This window comes from Drosophila biarmipes, chromosome 3L (genome assembly GCF_025231255.1).
Source record: "Drosophila biarmipes strain raj3 chromosome 3L, RU_DBia_V1.1, whole genome shotgun sequence".
NCBI lineage: Eukaryota > Metazoa > Arthropoda > Insecta > Diptera > Drosophilidae > Drosophila > Drosophila biarmipes.
Window position 1 is genome coordinate 8065102 of NC_066613.1, and position 20741 is coordinate 8085842.

Below are 20741 nucleotides of genomic sequence, written 5' to 3' on the forward strand. Positions count from 1 at the left end.
AAAATTGCTCCGTTTCCACGAAACGCCGACGTATGCCATAAAACACGAAATGAGGCAGGCGAAAAAAGCGATCCAAAACAATAAAAGTATATATACACACATGCGATGAGCGAATTATGAGCGTTTGCATCATAATTGCAACTACACTAAATTAGCATTAAGGGAGGAGAGGAAGAGCAAGGGAAGAGGGTGAAAACAAAAGACTTAGGCGACGAACGCGAGCGGCAAGACCAGAAGCGACTCTCGTTTCGGCGTTCGATTAGGCAGATCAAAGGGAGCCTTAATACGGTTATAAACAAGTAGCCGCAGCCGCAGCCGCTGCTCGGCCGCCGTCGCCGCAGCCGCCGCGGCGCTGCCCGCGCTTCTCTCAAACTGCATTGCCCTGCAGTTTATTATTAGTTTTGTTATTATTTTGCGTATTCTAAACAAAAACGCAGGCGAGCAAACGCCGCCGGGAGAGAAAATGGGAGGAGAGCGAAGCACGTGAGAGAGCGGCAGCGTCGGCGACTGCGGCGGCGACAGCGACTGCGGCAGCGGCGGTGGCGGCGACTGCGACTGCGGCATCCAGTCCACGGGCGCAAGGTAAGTTTCATTCCGTGGCGAGCATTCGACGTGAGCGGACGTTTTGAGCGCGAGTGCCGTGCCGCAGACAACGAAACATCGCAGTGCTATCACCAGAATAAGAGCAGAAATCGAATCGCGTAAATACATTACTTCGCAGTTAAACGACAAAGAGAGATCGCCCAAGCAAAGCAAATCGCAACCAGTTGATAAGTGCCAAAACAAGAGTCCATTCCGACCATGCAGCGCCCCAAAAAGTGCTCCCAACTGTGCTGAACGACCCGACAAACAGCAGAAAGTCTAACTAAATCTCACACCACATCTATGTGTAATCGAATCGAAAATGGCAGCCGAACAAATCGCTAAAATGGCAGCTAAAGCCGCAGAAGCTACAAATAAACGGATTAAGCCCCAGCAGGTGAGTTCTCGGCCGGGGCACGGTAGCCCGCGAAGTGAGTTATGAAGAGGCCGCAGCATCGGCGGCGTATCATAAAGAGCAGGGAATATGGCCGCGGGGGCTATCAAAAGTTGCCGCCCGAGCAGAAAGCCGAAAAATACAGTAGCACGTCAATTAAAATTAATAGCTTTCGACTTAAGCCGCTGGCCGGCGGTGAGAACTCGGCCGAGAGTCCCGAAATCGAAAGCCCCTACAGCTTTGTTTACGACATTAGCATAGTCGGGTGAAATCAATTTGAAAATCCTTTGCAAGGGCATAAAAACGAGATTAAATTTGCCTGCGTGCGCAAAAAGCCGCAGAAAGGCGGAAAACAAAAACAGCAGGGGAAATGAGCAGGGGGCCGGGCGCTGGGGATCGAAAGGGGAAGAAAACAAAAAGGCCGACAGAAGCGAGCGGGGAGTGGGACTTTAAGTGTAGCTAACCAAAAACCCTCATCAGCAGCAGCAACAACAAAGTGCAGGCCGCCTTCGTGCGCCCCACTTCGCTCGAACTCGAACGCAGACCAAGTCGCAGTCGAGGCCCGTATCCCCACAGCCATGCGGCCGGCCACATCCACAGCCACTCCACTCCGCAGTCGTAGTAGCTACTGTTTTCAAAGTTAAGATCAATGAGTGCGGCGACGACGACGATGCCTCGGCTTTTTGTAGTTGGCCCGAACTGCACGGAGAAAAGTTTCCTCGCTTTTCGAGATCAGCTAGGTGTCTCTAAAAAGAAGCAATGCTGGCTATCAGAACTCCTTTCAAATAGTTTCTGAGGTGCTACATCACTTGAAGTCGAACTGTTCCCTTCTGATCTGAAATCAGTTATTTCAGATTTTCAAGTTTCTGAGGATCTATTGTTTTCCACTTGAACTCTTTATCTTAAGTATCTTTTACTACAACTTCAAACTACCAGGGCAACTATAGATAGTTACTGTATCCAAACTTTATACGCCATCCACAACTTAGTACTATTATTGTTTTTTTTTAATTTGTATTAATATTAAATGGAACAACTTTAGGAGGAAATAAAAATATATTGTTTTATCTGATCATATAAAGGTTAGAAACCTAAATTAATATTTTTAATGTAGGGAACAATATTCAACTGAGATGAAAAGAAGATAAGAATCGGAATTGAATTTTAAATTAAATTGCCTCCCTTACTGGTGATCCCAAATCCCGATTACGCCGCAGTAACGATGATCCGATTTCTCTCGGTGCCTCTGCTGGCCAGCTTCGATCTGCTTTGCAACATGCCGCAAACATACACGAGTCCATGGGCGGCAAAGTACAAAGCCGAAAACGGCACGGGTTTAGCGCGCTCGGAGTAAAAAGCGATCAGCGGGCAGCAGCCGCAGCGGTAGAGGCGACCGCTTGGCAGACGTGCGCACATCCACAGACACACTCGCAGGCACAGATACGAGTGCGGCAGAGACACAGACACCGAGGCACTCGGATACCCAGATACTCAGATACTCTGATCTGGCCGGTCTAATAACGCTGCTGTTGGCACTGGCTACACGTTTCGGCGGCCTCGCTTTTGTTGTTGCCGCTCTACCGCTTCATTCCCATTCCGATCCCCATCCCCGGACCCATGCCCACTCCCGTTCCCGTTCCCGCTCCCGCTCCCGCTGGCCTGCGGCTTCATTTGAGGCTGCTTCCGAATTACCTGCGCCCCTTGCCTCGCCAGCAATGCAGTAGCACCGCAGCAGCAACGCAGCAGCAACACAGAGGCAGCAGCAGCAGCAGCAGCAGCAGCAGCCCTGCCATAAAAAGTATTAAATTGCCGCAAACAGGTGTATTTTTATGCCCGCAGGCAAAAACAGAAACCATAAGGCGGCTCGTTCAGGTTTCTTTTCGGGAACTGCAATTATGCGCGCCTAGGCCAGGGCTTTAAGTGTTCTAAACTCTGCCGCGGGCGGGCCTGCCTAGCAGAAACGAAAGAAAAGCGCGATTCAGGTCGGACCCGGTGGACAAATCAATCTGCGCCAGCTGCCCAGGATTAGCCAGGTGAAGGCGGGAAAGTTGGCGAAATGGGAAATGGGTACGGTGGTTGTTCATAGCTAGGGACCTCTAAAATCTAAGAACCATAAAATTTTCTTACAGGGAAATCAAGTGACAGGGATCAACCTGAGTACCATCTAAATATTAGGTTAAATGTCGAAATAACTTGGGAATCATTCAATCACCTTTATACATTTCAAATATTTAACTTGATTTAAAAATATGAAATTAAATAAATTCTTATTTAATAATACAACTTTTAACGCTACGAAAATAGTTTTGAAGACTGTCTATTTGCCAAATTTACTTCGTAAGCTTTATTGTCCGGTGATATCGTACTGGTAAATATGGCACAATAAACACTGTAGTGTTAATTCGATCGTGTATATTTCTGGGCTTAAATCGCTGTTTCTTACACTTCTTCGTGTTATTTGTTGAGAGGGCGCTCGCTTTCATAACGATTCTGGTTACGCGCGCAAGCCGAAGCCGTTGAAGCCGGCAAACAACAGAGAAACCGGGACGCAGACGGCGGTGCGCGCGTGGGGGCGGTGCAAGGGGACGGGGGAGCGCAAATCAAACAAACTGGCAGCAGGAACAGCAACAACGACAGTGCCCACTATGGCCAAAACAACAATAACAATAACAAGAACAGCAAGTGCTGTGAGAACGGCAACGGAAGTTTATTTATGCCCGGACCGCTGTTTACTTAAGCGTATTGCGATAAGCTGCGAGTGACTGAAAGGCGCTCGTCCGTTTGCAGTTGTTGTTGTGGCCGTTGCCGCAGTGGTTGTTGCTGCTGCAAGTGCGCCAAGAACAACACCAGCAACAGCACTGGCGTGGAGCTTCCTCCGCTTTTAAGATCCCTGCCACGACGGCCGCCTTTGATTTGGACAAGGTCGTCATGGATGGGCTTAGATAACTCTGTGTACAGTGAAGCCTCGCTAGGCCAGGCCACTCTGGCACTTTAGAACCAATATAAGAACCGAAATATAATAATATTTTGATTTATAGTTAAGGGTTTGCAATCTATTCCAATTATAAAAGCAGTAACGAAACCGTAGAACCATTTTAAAACTTCAGCCCCACAATATTTGCATTTAAGAACGACTTTCGTTAAAAAATCACGTTTTCTAAACAGCAATTAACAATTGATTCCAGTTATAAAATCCATGCATTCCACATTATCTAGAGTATAGATAATAGGTAGATAGGTATATACATATAAATAGATAACAATTTTTAGCTGCTTCCAATTATAAAGACAATTATTCATATTATCTTATTTTATTATTCAAAAGGATTCGGAATATACTATTTTTATGAGGTCTTTATAATCTTTTGGTTATCATAGTCACACATTATATTATTATATTATATCTAGGATAACAACTTTTAAACATAATCACCTTTAAGTAAAGTGATTTTTCAGAACTTTGTTTAAAGTAAATTCAAAAATCAATTACTAATGTCAAATTATTATAAGATTATAAGAATATTCTATATCACCACCGCTGTTTATAAAGCTGTACCTTTTCGAAGCAAAATCTACTTTCGAAAATGGCACACCTAGCCATCCCTAACCCAATGCAAATCTCGGTTCGATCAAAACACTTAGAGGGGCGCACAGTGGCAGCCAGTTGCCGCCGCAATCGAATCAAATGGCAGCAAATCAATTCCAGTCACAACGGGGCGTATACTCGATTTTTAGTATATGAAACGAGCAGGGGGAAAATAACAAATAACAAAAAGAACGCTTAGCGCCATCGCGTCGCAAACGCGACCGAGTATTTGCAGCAATTAATAAAAACTGACAATATAATCGGCGCGACAAGTAGTTGGCTGCCAGCCAGCCCCAGACACTCGATTCGAATCGAGTCGGATCGGATCGAGCAGCACAGCGCTCCTTTGTCGGCATCGCCACTTTGGCAGGGCGTGAGTGGGCAGGGGGAATGGGGCAAAATATTAATAAGCACTGCCCGCAATTAATAGCGCAACTTAAGACTCTATATAGGGTAATTAAGCGGCGCTTGTGAACATTTTCCTTTGGCCACGCCGCCTCCGTTCGTTTTTGTTCGTCGGCGCTGCCGTTTTCCTTTTGTATGTTCCCCACAGGTAAACAACAAGTGCAACGCACGCACGCTCGCCCGTATCTCGCGGTGTATCTGTATCTGCATTTGTATCTGTTTCGGCGTTTGCTCAAACGTAAATCCGCGCACGCACACGTGAAATCTTTCTGTTTGTGTTTGTTTTACTTTTTTGGGGAGGTTCATTTTGTGGTCGCAGTTCATTCGCTGGCGCAGTTGAACTAATCAACAATGGAAACTACTCATCTAATTTTCGGTTTTGGCGGCAAACATCACACGGCGAGTGGCTAAGACGGGCCACGAAGTATCCAAACCTGTTGTAAGAGACGTGGAGAGCGCTCTGAGTGGGGGGATGGGGTGAGAACTAGAAGAGTGGAGCGAAAAGTGTGTGGATGGTGTCTCCGTTTCCCAAGCAATATAGGGTTTTTATAAAAATGGGTATATCTTAATACTTATTGTTTCCCTGCAAGGTGTCCTTAGAATCTATTCTTTAATAAATTATCTAAAACAGCTTTCTTCTTTTTCTCTAAAATAAATAAAATATATACATTTGCTGAAAAATATATAATAATTCGCTTATTTATTATTAACCTAAGATTTACTATTCTAAAATAATACCTTGAAAAAAAAACTACAAATCTTATAAAAGTGTTTTAATAATCCGTATGTTCATTGCACTTCTTTTAATGAACTAATTAACGTTTGAAAATAATGTCTCATTAGGTATTTTAGTTCCAACAAATAAAACTCCTTTTCATATGATAACCTTATAAATGTATTTTTAAACTGTTTTCCGTTTCCCAATTTTTGTTAATTGAATAAATGCATTAATACATCTACTGCTTTCGTGAATCAAGCTTAGCCACGTCTTAATCCGAATTTACAATGCGGACTGTCAAATAAAATCCATTCACTATTATTAAAATGTTATCAACCCAGGTATTTGTCAGTGATTTTGTTAAGCCCAATTTATCTGAATTCCGATTAGGTCTCCCGCATTATGCATATTTCCGATGAATTTCGGAACCCGATTGGGGCTTATAAATATCTGAAGCTAGCTCTGGGTTTATTTTAATGACGGCTGGCTACCGTTAGACTGGCCGAATTATACTTTGTAGGCCTTTGGCCAGTTTAATTGCCAGAGTGTTTTCATTTCGCCTCGACTCGTGTTTATGTCATTTGCATTCGCCGTCTGCAAATTGTCGCTGCTGCCGGCGGCCGAGGGCGGCGGACTTCAAAGCCTGTATAAACATTGATTGAAGATTTCTTTACGATTTCTGAATGGTTATTTATGCGGAGGCAAGACCGTAGACAGGGCTGACAGACTGACACACTGAGACACTAAAATCGTTGTCGGCGAGTGTTTCTGTTGTTGTTGCTGTTCTCTTATTTACAAATTGCTGGAAAATAGCCAAACAACAAAAACTCCAGCTGAGAATCGGCGAAACAACACAACAAATCGCCGGATAGCCCGTTTGATTGATGTGTGTGATGTGTAAAAAGCAGAAAGGCAACGAGCACACAAGGCGACCTTAAGTTCAAAGCCAAGAACTGCTGATTACCACGCGTCAGCGGCCATGACAATGTGGAATTGAAATTTGTTTGACTGGCAGTGGGACTGGCCCACGGGGCGTATGATTAACAGCAATTTCTCGCCGTGTTTGACTAAATACTTTGAGGCCGGCTCCGTGCTCCTCTCCCTGCCTATGTAAAAGCAAGGGAGGGCGGGAAAAGGGGGCTGAAACAACACAACGGCAGCGGCAAAAGTTTCTTTGATCTTATCGCAAAGCTTCTTGCTCGCATTTTGATCAAAGCAAGTTTTTCCGCCAAAAACACACCAGCCCCAGCTGGTCACGAGAGTATCTCTGCTTTTGGCCCGCTAGAGAGCCAGCATCTCAGTTCAAATCCGAACTACAGCACTCTCTTCCTCTGCTCTTCCCAGGTAGCGACGCCTCTGCTAACGCTGCTGCTCCTGGCCACGCTCAGTCAGCTGCCGGCTGTGGGCAGCAGCAGCAGCCTCCTGGATGCAGCCGGCCTCCAGGACAAGGATCCGCTGCGCGAGACCAGCATGAACATGATCCAGCGCAACTACATGGTGATGCACTCGGCCAGCGGCGCGGGCGACCACAGCCGCTCCCTGAAGCGCGCCAACCTGGCCAACTCGAGCATCACCTGCAACGACGGCACCCACGCCGGCTTCTACCTGCGCAAGCAGCCCAGCTCCAAGAAGTGGATCGTCTTCCTCGAGGGCGGCTGGCACTGCTTCGACGTGCGCTCCTGCCGCGCCCGCTGGATGCGCCTGCGCCACCTCATGACCTCCTCCCAGTGGCCGGAGACGCGAGACGGTGAGTCTACTGATCTATTTCTAAGCTGAAGTAAAATAACCATAGGATTCGTGAATATTAAACCAACTTTGTAAAGGTCTCAATATCAACAATAGTAATCTACAATCAAACTTTACCAACGATATCTAATCATTTAATTTCCCTTTCTAGTTGGAGGCATCCTGTCGCCGCATCCCGAGGAGAATCCCTACTGGCACAGCGCCAACCACGTGCTCATCCCGTACTGCAGCAGTGATTCGTGGTCGGGCACGCGAACGGAGCCGGATACCAGCGACCGGGAGAACAGTTGGCGCTTCATGGGAGCCCTGATCCTGCGCCAGGTGATTGCCGAGCTGATTCCCGTGGGCCTGGGTCGAGTGCCGGGTGGCGAACTGCTCCTGGTCGGCTCCTCAGCCGGTGGCCTTGGTGTAATGCTCAACTTGGATCGCATCCGGGATTTCCTGGTCAACGAGAAGAAGCTCCAGGTCACCGTGAGGGGAGTGAGTGACTCTGGTTGGTTCCTGGACAGGGAACCCTACACGCCGGCGGCGGTGGCCTCCAGTGAGGCAGTGCGTCAGGGCTGGAAGCTGTGGCAGGGCCTGCTGCCGGAGGAGTGCACCAAAGCCCATCCCACGGAACCCTGGCGGTGTTACTTCGGCTACAGGCTGTATCCCACATTGAAAAGTAAGTCGCTTCTATAGTAGATTGTAATTTTAGGTGTCTAAAAGTATGCAACAATATATTTAAAACTCAGAAGTTTATTGAGTTCTTTCAGTAAGACGACTATCCTTTATTTACTGCATACTTTTGGGCGTATTAAATAATTTCTGACTTTCTGGACCATACTTAACACCCTGTTTTTCCCCCAAACAGCTCCTCTTTTCGTGTTCCAATGGCTCTTCGATGAAGCCCAAATGCGAGCGGACAATGTTGGTGCCCCCGTGACGCCCCAGCAGTGGAACTACATCCACGAGATGGGTGGCGCCCTGAGGTCCTCCCTGGACAATGTGAGCGCCGTGTTCGCACCCAGTTGCATAGGACATGCGGTGCTGTCCAAGAGGGACTGGGTCAACATCAAAATCGATGACATTTCCCTGCCCTCGGCACTGCGCTGTTGGGAGCACTCGACGCGTCGCAAGCGCCACGACAAGCTGAAGCGTTCGACGGAACCCTCGACAGCGGTCTCCCAGCTGCCCCACGCCAACAACCAAAGACACCAGAGGCACCGCCAGCGCCAGAAGCAGAACAACGTGGCCCAAAGTGGAGGGCAGCAGCGGCGGCACAACCACCTGACCAAGGAGGAGCGTGAGGAGCGGAAGCGGGTGCGCCAGGAGCAGCGGCAGAGGAGGAAGCAGCGGCGCCAGCGACAGCAGCAGCAGCAGCGCAAGAAGGCCAATGGAGGGCAGGAGAACCGGAACAGGAAGAACAACAGCCCCAAGTCGAGTAATGGCAATGATCAGCGGCAGCAGCGGCGTCGCCAGCAGTTGACTCCGGAGCAAAGGCAGGAGCAGCGCAAGAGGCGCCGCAAGGCTCAGCGGGAGCAGCGGGAGCAGCAGGACCAGCAGGAGCAGCCACGAGCAGCCGGCGTCGTCGCGGAGGACAAGTCGCGCTCCTCGAACAACGCCTCCGCGGGCACCAAGTCCAAGAAGCGGCCGCGCGTGCCCCGAGTGCCGGAGAAGTGCGGCCTGCGCCTGCTGGAGCGCTGCAGTTGGCCGCAGTGCAACCACTCCTGCCCCACGCTCACCAACCCCATGACCGGCGAGGAGATGCGCTTCCTGGAGCTGCTCACCGCCTTCGGCCTGGACATCGAGGCGGTGGCCGCCGCCCTGGGCGTCGATATGCACACGCTCAACAACATGGAGCGCACCGAGCTGGTCAACCTGCTGACGCAGCAGGCCAACTAGGCTCACCAAATACCCTGTACATTTGGGGGATCCAAAAAAGGCACAAAATCGAAGGGGACACAGTGGATGTGGTAACCCCCCGAGATTGTGAAGCTCTTTGTAGGTCTAGGGAACTCGACCCACTGTAAATAGGTGGCCTGTGTATATAGTTCGTAGGTGGGGCCGCTCTGTAAATATCGCATATACACCCCAAACACACTCACATCAGCGGAGGGAACTCCAATTCCTAGATCACACCAAGAAAAGACATGCGCATAGTACCCAGTAATTAAGCAGAATTTATTCATAGTCCTACTCGAACTGCAACTCGTATTCGTAATCGAACTCACACCCGCATCTTTTATTTTATCATTCGCATTCTGCAATCACAATCAAAGAAATGAAATCTGCTTAACGAGAAACTAAACACAAATGCAACCACAAGACTGTTTTTATGTTTTTTTACTTATATTGTACGGACAAATAGCCTAGTTTACCCAATAAGCTAAGTAATCGTAAATGTTTATGTAATTTATTCGGTAATTTATGGCCCGCTTGGGAAGGTACTTTTGTGTGGAACCCAGACTGTTTCAATGCCCACGCAAATGTTTATTTTTTTTATATTTTTTACACATTGTTTATGCCTACCTCAGATCGGAAAGAATGAAATTGATGACCAGCTGCCTTTACATATCATTGCGTACCTGTGCAACGAATCAAATACTTAAACTTAACTTAATACCGCCCGCATTCCGTTAAAAATAATACAACAGCACTCAAACAAATGCGAAGCAGCTGAGCAGAGCGAAGTGAACAAATCGAATAAGTAGTTGTAGCAGTGTTTGCAAAGAACTTCTAGGGAAACGAGAGAAATCGCACAAAACAAACTATTTAAGCTAGTAACTTATGCTAAGCCTGTACAGAACTGGTTGAAGTTTAGCCCTAAGAATTGTTGTACTTAACATAGTGATAATCATACGCGTAATGCAATTCCCAAGCTCATTAGCTTTTGTTAGCGTTGTTCAAGTGAACTGGTTGTCATTTTCAAAAGATGAAATCGACCAATATTTGAAGAAGGAAGCCCGTCAAATAAACCAGAAAGATACCTTATGCACGCTGTGTTTTATTCTAAAGGGTATTTAAAAGGTATTTCTCGGTCGGCAGCCCTCGCACAATACTTTTGTGCACCAACGATTGGCGTTGCCGCCACAGCCGAGGTAATTAAGTTTGGTGCACCTTTTGGTCACTGCATTGTAGTGCCACATGTCCTTATTGGCCGACTTTTTGCACTTTCTCTTGCGGTTGTTGCCACCATCTAGGTGTCCAGTGCACTTAGACGTCCCTGAGAGTGTTACGGGTGAAACATGGTCGGTAGTTTTGACGCACAAGTCCACTTACCTGGTTTTCCCTTGCATCTTGCCAGTCCCCTTACTTCTACTGTGAGGTACAAAACCACAACAACAGCCATCAAAGCCAATGTGGTACTCCGCATTTCAGCAGAAAACTTCGCTGATTACTTAACGATATAAGAATAAGCTCTTAACTCTGGTGTCACGGTCTTTATAAAGCCCATTCTCAACCCCTTTCTTTTGTCCTTTCATTGTACATAAATTTATTAATGTCTGCTGCTGAATCGAATTGTTGAAAGCACACGTGCATTGGAATGCATAAAAGGTTTTTTGTAATACATTTATTTGTATTTTGCATTGTCGATACTTTTTTACGAGGTTCTAGATCGCCAGATATATCGGTAAAAAGTATTGCTTGTGTCTTAAGTCACAGCTTTAATAACATGGTTACTGATTTCAAATACATATGAAGGGATAATAAAATTAAGAATTTTCGATTGAACAGGGTTATGTTTCTAATCCACATCTACATCTATGATATAGCCGTCCGATTATAAAACAATATTACTAAAATTCTGAACTCGTTAGATAAGCTGTATCCAATGTAAAAAAAGTACGATGATAAACAACGAATTTTGTTTTTTATTTTTCCGATTAATCATATGTGATCTATCTGCATTAAAAAATACAAGTTTTGGTGAAAAAATACAAAGTAATAATTCATGCTCACTCTGCGTTGTTCTAAATGGTGCCTATTCATTCGTTTTATTTCATACTTATACTCTTGGTCGGCAGGCCTCGCACAGCACTTGTGAGCACCAGCGATTATCATTACCGCCGCAGCCAAGGTATTTAAATTTAGTGCAGTTTCTGGTCACTGCATTATAATGCCACATATCCTTATTGGCCGAGTCCTTGCACCTCCTTCTGCGGTTATTACCGCCATCGAGGTTTCCAATACACTTTGGGGACGCTATAAGAATGCACATTAAACTACCTTCAGTAATTTCACTCAAAATCTACTTACCAGGTTTTCCCTTGCATCTCACGACTCCAGTCACATCTACTGCGAGGTACAATGCCATAACAACGGCAACGAAAATTAATGTGACGTTCCGCATCTTAGCAGGAAACTTCGTTCCTCATAGGACGATTTCAATATAAAGTCTTACCCATGGTGTCGGGGCCCTTATAAAGCCTAGTAGGAGCCATATTCTCTTTTTTTCTATTTGTATACCCGTTACTCGTGGACTAAAAGGGTGTTTTGTATTCGGGCAAAGTATGTATCAGACATATGGAAGCGTTTCCGACTTTACGAGTTATAAATATTCTTCATCTCTGGATAAGTCGGCCTCGAACATGGGTCTGATCGTGTGGACGCTATAAGAGATTATTAAAAGATTATTAAGAGCTTTAGAAATTCAAATTGATAAGGTGCTGATCCAAGGCAATCTCGTCCCATAATCTAAAAGGTTTTGTAAAATTGTAAATTTTGTTCTTTTTTTAGGGAAGCATTAGTATACTTAAAATAAAAGACATTAAAACGAAAAAAAACCGAACAAGTTGTGTTAATATCTACCAACTTTCAAAGGTTGATTTAAACTAACATTGGTTTATGAGTTCATTACTCATTAAGTAACGGGTATTTAATATTCGAGGCTCTCTAGTTTTTAATTTTAGTGTGCCTCTGAATCAAAAGGTGAAGAATACACGTGCATTAAACTGAATAAAAGGCTTATTCAATAAGCTTTATTGAACATTTATTCATATTACCTTGTCGCATATTTTTTGCAAGACTTTAAAAATATTTTTAGATCGCCAGATATAGGGCTAAAATGCATTGTTTGTCTTTTAATACAGCCTTGCAGTATACTAATGTAATAAAAATTAAATGACAGCTAGTTTGTTCAAATTATGTATGTTTCAAGGTATGCACATTAGGTGGACTTTTATAAGGTCAAAATTCATGGCGAAAAATCACAGATGATTATGATGTGTCCAAATTTCTTTAAGTTCTCAGTAAGTCAGGAACTTTTTTGTAGACCTCTAATACCAAAAAAATTTAAAAAAAAACTATTTGTCATTCTGGCAGGCAAGGTTGACACAAATCGGTATTTCGGATGTGAAGGATAGACCTTCTTGCCTGGCTTTGTGTCCTAGGATTCGGTCGTTAAAATAAACTATCGAATATTTAAATAATTCGCGTTAAAGATTTGTCAAACCCAAATGCTATTTACTACATACTATTTTAACCTTTTTGTTCACAAGTTTCCGAATTCAATACCGATTAAAAAGAAAAAACATTAAAATAATATTGTTCACAATACTGCCTCAGTAAATAGCAATAGGCTCCTCTTTAATCAATCTTGAAAAATCGACGGATATATCGAAATATCGGAAATATTATAATAGAACGCTTCCAAATGTTCATTTGGTCAGCCACTTTAAAGTGGAACATGTTTGTTACTATATTGCTTAACCAAATTGTTTAAAAAATATTATGATTTAAATATTCCCGATCCTGACATCCTATTTGGGGTATTTAAAAACATATATATTTAAGCTAGTGTAAAAGCATGTAAGACCTTAACCGTAAGCTCACAGGTGTTCCCAAAAGTAGAACAGGTATGCCCTTTTTCACTCTACCCCCAAATATGTTACAATTTGCAATTAAAAAAATAATAAATCAAAAACAAAAGATTTGCAAATATAAATTAAGCCGAAGTTTTCATTGTAAACAGCAAACAATTTTGTTTTACAGCCATTGTTAAAAATCTAGGGCAAGCTTTAAAAGAAGCATTGTTTTAATACAAGCTAAAGGCATTACTTTCGATGGTACTTCAGTGCACATTCCTATATAAGCTCTGCAAATCGAGCGATCAAACAGTTGAAATCAAACAGCAGTGCAACATTTCAAAATGAAGTTCCTCCTGATCCTCGCTTGCCTCTCTCTGTACATCGCTTACATCGATGCCCAGCGCTTCTGCCAAGGACGTCCTGGTAGGTCCAAGAGGATACCATGGGTGAGATCAGGGTGACTAACGAAGAGATTCAGTTTTCCAGGTATGCACTGGCGGTCGGGATGAGGGAAACAGCAATGGACGCTTCTGCGGCGCCTCTTCCCAGAACGAGATGTGGTTCTACAACAGCCGGAACAGGAACTGCGAGAAGATGAGGTACCGCGGCTGCGGCGGCAATAACAACCGCTACTGCAGCAACCAGGATTGCCTTGAAAAGTGCAGGCGCTGAATTTCTGGAAAACAGTTATTCTGCGGCATTGGATTTCGAAAATATATCGTACTGTACTACAAAAATAAAGCAAAGCTATCGAAAAATATTGATGTATCGCTTTTACGTTTATTTTTTAATTTGTACACCAAGCAGCGAAAAATAAAGAATTCTGTAGTTTATTTCTACAGCTTTTCTCAAAGTTTCCGAAATCTCTTCGTTTATACGGACGGACAGGCTAACTGTCATTACCTCAGCTAATACAACGAACACAAAATAACTCTTTCTTCTTATGAGTAAGTGTAGAAAATAGGCACATTTTTTTAGGTCAGTCGATAGACAAACACAATATACTTAAAATTTTGTTTCTATCATAAAAACTGTAGGCGCTACAAATTTTCGCTAATTGTGGGCGTTTAGAGTGGGCGTGGGACCCCGCTGAAAAAAATTTGCGCTTGGCAGGAAGTTAAGGAATCTGTATGCCAAGTCTGACTATTCTAGCTCTTATAGTTTCCAAAATCTCAGTCATACGGACAGACGGCCGGACGGACATGGCTAGATCGACTCGGCTTGTGACCCTAATCAAGAATATAAATTGGGGTCGGAAACGCTTCCTTTTACCTGTTACCTGTTATACTTTCCGACGGGTATAAAAATTCCAAGACCTTTCTATTGGCTTGACACACTCCACCGATGCCAGCGCCACGGAACTTAGCGGTCGGTAGCGGTACCACGGAACGTGTCATAAGGTTTTACATAAAAATGTGACTGGTTAAATATATTTAAATAGGTATTAATAAATAAATTGAATTTCAATTCACTTTGAACGAAAATTAAAAAAATTATGAGCTTAATAAAACCTGCCCTGCGCAAGAATCTGTAAAATCTAGATGATTAATCAAAACTACGTGGCTCGCTTTAGAGGGCTAACAAAGCTAGAAATCCATAGAAAATGACCAAAAATCAATATACCTTAAGGGATCGGAAACTTTTTATTCTACCTGTAATAAACTTTCTGGGGAATATAAAATATCATTTTAAAAATTAATCTAGATATCAAATAACATTTATGTTTAAAATAAATCCAAGGTTCTAATCTAATAAACTGAAATGAATTGGAATTGATTTACGAACTTTCTACTTAGAAAAACCGAACGAAAGCATATAAGGCGAATAATTTTAATGGTTTAAAATAATCAAAAGTCACAGAACAGAACAAAAGGTTAAACCCAAAAGAAAACACAAATACACGCAAATACTTTAAAATTGTACTACTCTCTGTTTCATAGATTTTAATAACCTTCAGTTAAATGTTTAAGGTTTTAAATTTAAAACACACATTTTGATTCTTTTAAAAGCAATATGAATTTTAAACCAGCACCATATCGGATTAATAAAGGTTGACTGAACAGTAAATAGAGCTCTGAAACAATAGAAAACAATTGTAAGTAAAAATGTGGAACAGTATCGATCGTTTCTTTTAAAATACCTCTTATTGTGTCAACGTTATTTAAATGAGTCGGAATTTGTTCAATATAAGCCCCGTACCCGAGCCAGAGGAATCAGTTCAAGTCGATCAGTCGAAGACAAACTATCAAAAATGAAATTCCTTTCGGTCTTGGTCAGCTTGGTTCTCTTCATCAGCCTAGTCGCTGCCCAGAATTGCCCTGGACGTCCTAGTAAGTTTAAAATCGGAACCATAAACAACATTATTTCTAAATATTAAATTCCACACTAAATAGATCGCCAGAACTGCAACGGCGGGAGGGATGAAGGATCGCCGACGCAATCGCCCCGAGGACCGCCGTGCACTCCGCAGCCCAATAATAGCATGTGGTACTACAACCAGAACACCAGGCAGTGCGTCAGAATGAGCTACAGGGGCTGCTACGGCAACCTCAACCGCTACTGCACCCTGCAGAGCTGTCAGAATGCGTGCCGTCCTCGCAGCTAAATCTACGAAACCAACCGAACGCTGTATCTGACATAAACGATAAAAACCTAAATTATAAACACACTTTTTGTATGCTGAAATTTAAAAGAAATTATTGTTTTAACGAGTAAACTGTAGTTTGCCCCTTATAATTTTGTATTCATATATTAATTCGATACCAATAATAAATATAATTGAGCCTTTACTTGTAAAATGCACGAAAGCCTGGTTATTGTTTAAAATCCAAAAACTTATTGAGTGAGGCACGTAGACCTGTTGAAACGAATTGACTGAACTAAAATAAAATATCAGTAAAAAATCTGTTTCGGCATATTTGAATTCCATTGTCTACACCTTATTGAAAAACTGGCGCTTGGGAAGATCATACAACGCAAAAAACAATAAAAGCTGCAACACTTTAAAAGATCTTCGAAATATTGACGGATAATTGAAATCTGTAATTATGAATATTAAAGTAGGTCGATTTTGTTGCTCAAAAAGGATTCTTTTAAAGGATCCTAAGCAGGGTTGGCAAACAAACTAATGACCTAAAATGACGTTTAATGCCCCCAAAAGGAAACTAAAGTACTATTTATTGGTCAACAAAATATTATAGAAACCAGCATCTTTGTATATCAATATGTTTGGCTTTCTAACAAATAAACGTTTTGGCCAAATTGCTTTTCCGTTGGGTCAATTTCGTTGAAATAAACAATCCAATTTAATTAATTAACGCCTACAAATCGCAAAACTCAGAAATTATAGTTGAAATTAACTTTTTCAATACCAAATTGCTGACTTACCTTTAAACTTGTCAACAAATTAACCTTTATCTGAAAGACGAGCCTCAGTTGAATCTTTTCATTTACTAGATTCTAACACAGAAGTGCATGTTTCGCCGTATCTCTCCCCTAAATAGCTTACGTTCGTTCTGGTCTCTCTCGGGTCAAACGATCTCCAAGCTGACAAAGCGAAAGCGCTCAATTACTGAGCTCAAATGGCGTTGCGGGGGCACAGATGGTTGCTTCAATTGCCTGGCTTTGAGATACAAATATTAAGGAACGTATCTCTCGCCTCAATTCGGCACTGGCTGCCGAGCAAACAACACGCCAAATCCATTCAGAGTGCACGTAATTTCTAATTGAGTGTCAAGTTTAAAGATGGGCAAAATGAAAATATTAGTAATGCCTTTGCTGCAGGCAATTCTTCTGATTGGCTCCCTGGAAGGTGGGTATTAAAGGTGAAATACGTTTTCGGTTGCGAAGGGCAAGGCCTAAATCGGATCCAAATTGCTTCCAGCTGGCTGTCCCGTGTACCTCACCATTTCGCTGACTGGCAAGACACTGCAGGACACCTTTCTCGAGGTCAACTGGGGTCCCAACTGCTACGGACCGCCCCAGTGGGTGGGCATCTACGGCCAGGATCCGACCATCTCCAACTTCCTGCCCGATCTGCGCATCGATGGGCTGGCCAACAGCACGGGCAAGATGATTACGCCCATCAAACTGGGCAAACTGCACTTTCCTGGAGGCTGGAATCGGCAGGATGACGGCGATCAGGCGGTCACCCGATACCACACGGGCAAGTGCCTGCCGCATTACGTGGCCAGCTACAATGGCACCGAGCTGCTCACCGTGGACTGCCTCAAGATCCAGCCCAACTGGATGGCCCAGATCAAGGACGTCAGCCAGATGCCGCTGAAGAACGTCTTCCTGCCCGGCACGCATGCCTCGGGGGCCGTGGTCGGCAGCTCCAGCAAGACCAATTCGATCCTGGTCAGGGACTACCTGGTGGCCCAGCAGTTCGATGTTTGGTCCCAGCTCGTCTTTGGCATTCGCTACCTGGATTTCAGCATAGGGTGAGTGTATGAAGGGTAAATCAGGATACGGAATATGAGCTCTCTATACAAGGTTGTCCATTTAATATAGTGACCAATTTTTTAAATGATTAAATACATAAGTATAACATAACATATGATTTTCAGTTTGCAGATATTAGTTTACCTTTATAACGCTTATGTATCCTAAATCAATTTTTAACTTTAGCATAACGTAGGTCAAAAAAGTATATTTTCTTAATAAAAAAAAAACAAATTTTGTAGATAATCATAATGCTCATAAAAAAAAAAAAACATTTAAAAAATTCACAATATTTTTAGAACGTGGAATTTATGCAGAAAATTAGGGTTACTTCGTTATTTAAAAGTTTTATATAAATAATATTGAAATTTGAAGTACTTTTTGAAAATTTAAATTCTTTAAAATAATAGTTTAAGGAATATGAGCTCTCTATACAAGGTTGTCCATTTAATATAGTGACCAATTTTTTAAATGATTAAATACATAAGTATAACATAACATATGATTTTCAGTTTGCAGATATTAGTTTACCTTTATAACGCTTATGTATCCTAAATAAATTTTTAACTTTAGCATAACGTAGGTCAAAAAAGTATATTTTCTTAATAAAAAAAAAAAAACAAATTTTGTAGATAATCATAATGCTCATAAAAAACATTAAAAAATTCACAATATTTTTAGAACGTGGAATTTATGCAGAAAATTAGGGTTACTTCGTTATTTAAAAGTTTTATATAAATAATATTGAAATTTGAAGTACTTTTTGAAAATTTAAATTCTTTAAAATAATAGTTTAACTCAATACCAATACCCAATATCAATACACGCCAGTTACAAGAACATGAACACCGATAACGATGCGGACAATTTCTGGATAGCCAACGAGAACATGCTCATAACACCTCTGGTTGGAATTCTCCGAGATGTCCGTCAGTTTGTAAAGCGATCTGGCGAGGTGGTGGTGCTGGATTTCAGTAGCTTTCCCATTGGCTTCTACAAGCACCCGGAAGTCTACAGTTCGCTGTTCCGCCTGCTGCGACAGGAGCTGGGCGATGAGGCCTACAGGCGCAATGTGTCCAATAACGAGCATTGCGCCGATCGGAACTTCCGGGAAATTCTGCAGCAGAACATGCATCACCTGGTGATACTGTTCCCCGCCCAGGAACTACCGTATCCGTATCCGGGTGAGTTGCTTTTAGATATATACATATATAAATTGTAATGTATATAAATTGTAATGTCGCCTCATAAGCTTCTCTAAAAACATTCGACAATATCAAAACCAAATCTACTTTCTATAAATCCCTTTCCAGAGTCAAATATGATCTGTCCGCCGTGGCAACGCTTCAGCAGCAGTTTCATGAACATTTCGCAGACCCTGGACTACATGCGCCTGCTGTTCAGCAAGAAGCCGGACTCGCCGGTGCGGGACGATGGCTGGATATTCACCGCCGTGAGGAGCATGGAGCAGACGTTGAACGCCCACCAGCTGCTGACCGCCAAGCAGCGAGCGGCGGTGCTCAATCCCAAGGTCAATCAGTGGCTAAAGGGGCCTTGGGGCAACAACGCCAATGTGGTGGCCATGGACTACTTCAGCAACACGAACCTTGTGGATCTGGCCATACAAGTGAACGCCCACAAGGCCTTCATCATGGCCAACCAGGACTATGTTAATTTGGAAATTTTGAATTTGACTTGAAAATGAAGGGCTCGAGTTGTATGTTTCAGTAATAGATATTTTGAAGAGCCAATACTTGTTCAGCATTTTCAATTTTTTTCTGGAAAAGAGGCTGTTTCAAACTCTTAATAATTTTGTTCAGTGTATGTTAAATACAATTTTTAGAAAAGTGGACAGTCCCCTTAGCCTATTAATAAACCACTAGCTGATGCACAAGCCATTGGGCTTTAAGCTTTAGTCAGTAAAAGAACCAATTAACAACACCCAAACCCAAATAGCCAGTGTGGTGAGAAGCCGCATCAAATACTCAAACCGAAGTGATCATTTCAACAAACCACTTTTATCTGATACAAAAACCATCCGAAAACCGTTGAGTTTAAATTTTTATGAGGAGCTCAGAATTTGTATATCAATGCATTGTCTAAATTGTTTATTCTAACTGAGCTTGGGAAATCGTAGCTTCTCACACAAGTTGAGGGCAGTTTTATCAGGGGCCTTCGCCTGCTAATTGAAAACCTCACGCAATCTAAGGTCAGCGCCTGACCACGCTCTCTCGCAACTGAATCTAGATCGGCAATTTGCATAATATCGACTGTCAAATGCCATTCCAGTTATGATCTCTGATACTTGCAGCCCACCGACCAATAGTAAGTGGCATTCCTTTCCAGTTCTGGGAGCGGATGACTCAGGGCAATGTTTCATTCATTAAGGCATTTCGTAATAATAAATTTCAAAGAGCCTGTTGCTATCTGGCACGTGTGGAATCGCATGGATCACAAGTCCATATGCATATGGCTGGTGATGCAACCCGTAGTCGTACTTACCCGCTCGCAGGGTGTGCAGCATTTCTCACCTTGGCTAATCCGAAACCGGATCTGTCCGATCGCGCCAAGCTAATTGAAATGCACTGCGAGCTTATCTGATGAGGTGGAAAGCGCTTAAGTCCGAGTCCGATCTCCAAAAAAATACCCAGTCCAAAACCTGAAATCTCGGAATTATTACGGCTGATGGGCGCAACAAAGAGCCCGGATTTGTCACTGCACACTGCACTTTTAATTGGGGTTGAATGCACTTTGTTTAGGCGTGGGCGGGTGATTAATAACTGCATGCCCCTTAAATGCAATGACTGATAAGAGCCCCGTATCTGAGTTCGCCCAACAAAGGATCAGGCACGTACTTATAGGAATGTCCGTGGTTTGGACAAGATAACTGCTAATCACCTGCTAAGACATTAGAAGGCGGAGTACTACTTATTAATATTTTTACAAATTGATAATGACAAATTAAAATGGACTTATACCTGTTGATTCAATCTTCGTATAAGCTTTATTATAATAAAAGCATCACCAAAATTGTACGAAAAAATTACTCACCTATCAACACCTCTATTTGATTTCAGT

The 20741-nt window shown here is 43.0% G+C and overlaps 6 protein-coding genes across 6 annotated transcripts; 4 read left to right on the forward strand and 2 right to left on the reverse strand.

The window, feature by feature from the left end:
- Nucleotides 1-606: 606 nt before the first annotated feature.
- On the forward strand, nt 607-10404 carry LOC108030676 (palmitoleoyl-protein carboxylesterase NOTUM). The gene is made up of 4 exons (XM_017103705.3): nt 607-979; nt 7030-7432; nt 7583-8095; nt 8285-10404. Exons 1-4 carry the CDS (start codon nt 905-907, stop codon nt 9313-9315), a joined length of 2022 nt encoding a protein of 673 aa, XP_016959194.2. The 5' UTR covers nt 607-904; the 3' UTR covers nt 9316-10404.
- Nucleotides 10405-10433: 29 nt separating this feature from the next.
- On the reverse strand, nt 10434-10795 carry LOC108030499 (BPTI/Kunitz domain-containing protein 5-like). Its single transcript, XM_017103389.2, has 2 exons — nt 10693-10795; nt 10434-10636 (listed from the first exon to the last, which is right to left on the reverse strand). The coding sequence occupies exons 1-2, from the start codon at nt 10784-10786 to the stop codon at nt 10434-10436; spliced, it is 297 nt and encodes a 98-aa protein (XP_016958878.1). The 5' UTR covers nt 10787-10795.
- Nucleotides 10796-11419: 624 nt separating this feature from the next.
- LOC108030498 (amblin-like) lies at nt 11420-11775 on the reverse strand. Its single transcript, XM_017103388.2, has 2 exons — nt 11671-11775; nt 11420-11616 (listed from the first exon to the last, which is right to left on the reverse strand). Exons 1-2 carry the CDS (start codon nt 11762-11764, stop codon nt 11420-11422), a joined length of 291 nt encoding a protein of 96 aa, XP_016958877.2. The 5' UTR covers nt 11765-11775.
- A 1771-nt stretch (nt 11776-13546) lies between these two features.
- Nucleotides 13547-13892, forward strand: LOC108030553 (PI-actitoxin-Axm2b-like). The gene is made up of 2 exons (XM_017103446.2): nt 13547-13643; nt 13699-13892. Exons 1-2 carry the CDS (start codon nt 13562-13564, stop codon nt 13890-13892), a joined length of 276 nt encoding a protein of 91 aa, XP_016958935.2. The 5' UTR covers nt 13547-13561.
- A 1573-nt stretch (nt 13893-15465) lies between these two features.
- LOC127010915 (proteinase inhibitor-like) lies at nt 15466-15825 on the forward strand. The gene is made up of 2 exons (XM_050886710.1): nt 15466-15550; nt 15614-15825. Exons 1-2 carry the CDS (start codon nt 15472-15474, stop codon nt 15823-15825), a joined length of 291 nt encoding a protein of 96 aa, XP_050742667.1. The 5' UTR covers nt 15466-15471.
- Nucleotides 15826-16896: 1071 nt separating this feature from the next.
- Nucleotides 16897-19414, forward strand: LOC108030524 (uncharacterized). Its single transcript, XM_017103414.3, has 4 exons — nt 16897-17031; nt 17104-17662; nt 18495-18847; nt 18977-19414. Exons 1-4 carry the CDS (start codon nt 16965-16967, stop codon nt 19360-19362), a joined length of 1365 nt encoding a protein of 454 aa, XP_016958903.2. The 5' UTR covers nt 16897-16964; the 3' UTR covers nt 19363-19414.
- The last annotated feature ends 1327 nt before the right edge of the window (nt 19415-20741 follow it).

What these genes read in the sequence shown, in the direction of transcription:
- LOC127010915 (XM_050886710.1), top strand. Translation starts at nt 15,472, where the DNA reads ATGAAATTCCTTTCGGTCTTGGTCAGCTTGGTTCTCTTCATCAGCCTA. An exon ending in GAATTGCCCTGGACGTCCTA is followed by an intron (nt 15,551 to 15,613) that starts GTAAGTTTAAAA and finishes CACACTAAATAG; the next exon opens with ATCGCCAGAACTGCAACGGC.
- LOC108030676 (XM_017103705.3), top strand. Translation starts at nt 905, where the DNA reads ATGGCAGCCGAACAAATCGCTAAAATGGCAGCTAAAGCCGCAGAAGCT. An exon ending in AACGGATTAAGCCCCAGCAG is followed by an intron (nt 980 to 7,029) that starts GTGAGTTCTCGG and finishes TGCTCTTCCCAG; the next exon opens with GTAGCGACGCCTCTGCTAAC. An exon ending in GCTGTATCCCACATTGAAAA is followed by an intron (nt 8,096 to 8,284) that starts GTAAGTCGCTTC and finishes TCCCCCAAACAG; the next exon opens with CTCCTCTTTTCGTGTTCCAA.
- LOC108030553 (XM_017103446.2), top strand. Translation starts at nt 13,562, where the DNA reads ATGAAGTTCCTCCTGATCCTCGCTTGCCTCTCTCTGTACATCGCTTAC. An exon ending in CTTCTGCCAAGGACGTCCTG is followed by an intron (nt 13,644 to 13,698) that starts GTAGGTCCAAGA and finishes GAAGAGATTCAG; the next exon opens with TTTTCCAGGTATGCACTGGC.
- LOC108030499 (XM_017103389.2), bottom strand. Translation starts at nt 10,786, where the DNA reads ATGCGGAGTACCACATTGGCTTTGATGGCTGTTGTTGTGGTTTTGTAC. An exon ending in AAGATGCAAGGGAAAACCAG is followed by an intron (nt 10,637 to 10,692) that starts GTAAGTGGACTT and finishes TAACACTCTCAG; the next exon opens with GGACGTCTAAGTGCACTGGA.
- LOC108030524 (XM_017103414.3), top strand. Translation starts at nt 16,965, where the DNA reads ATGGGCAAAATGAAAATATTAGTAATGCCTTTGCTGCAGGCAATTCTT. An exon ending in TCTGATTGGCTCCCTGGAAG is followed by an intron (nt 17,032 to 17,103) that starts GTGGGTATTAAA and finishes AATTGCTTCCAG; the next exon opens with CTGGCTGTCCCGTGTACCTC. An exon ending in TACCTGGATTTCAGCATAGG is followed by an intron (nt 17,663 to 18,494) that starts GTGAGTGTATGA and finishes AATACACGCCAG; the next exon opens with TTACAAGAACATGAACACCG.
- LOC108030498 (XM_017103388.2), bottom strand. Translation starts at nt 11,764, where the DNA reads ATGCGGAACGTCACATTAATTTTCGTTGCCGTTGTTATGGCATTGTAC. An exon ending in GAGATGCAAGGGAAAACCTG is followed by an intron (nt 11,617 to 11,670) that starts GTAAGTAGATTT and finishes GCATTCTTATAG; the next exon opens with CGTCCCCAAAGTGTATTGGA.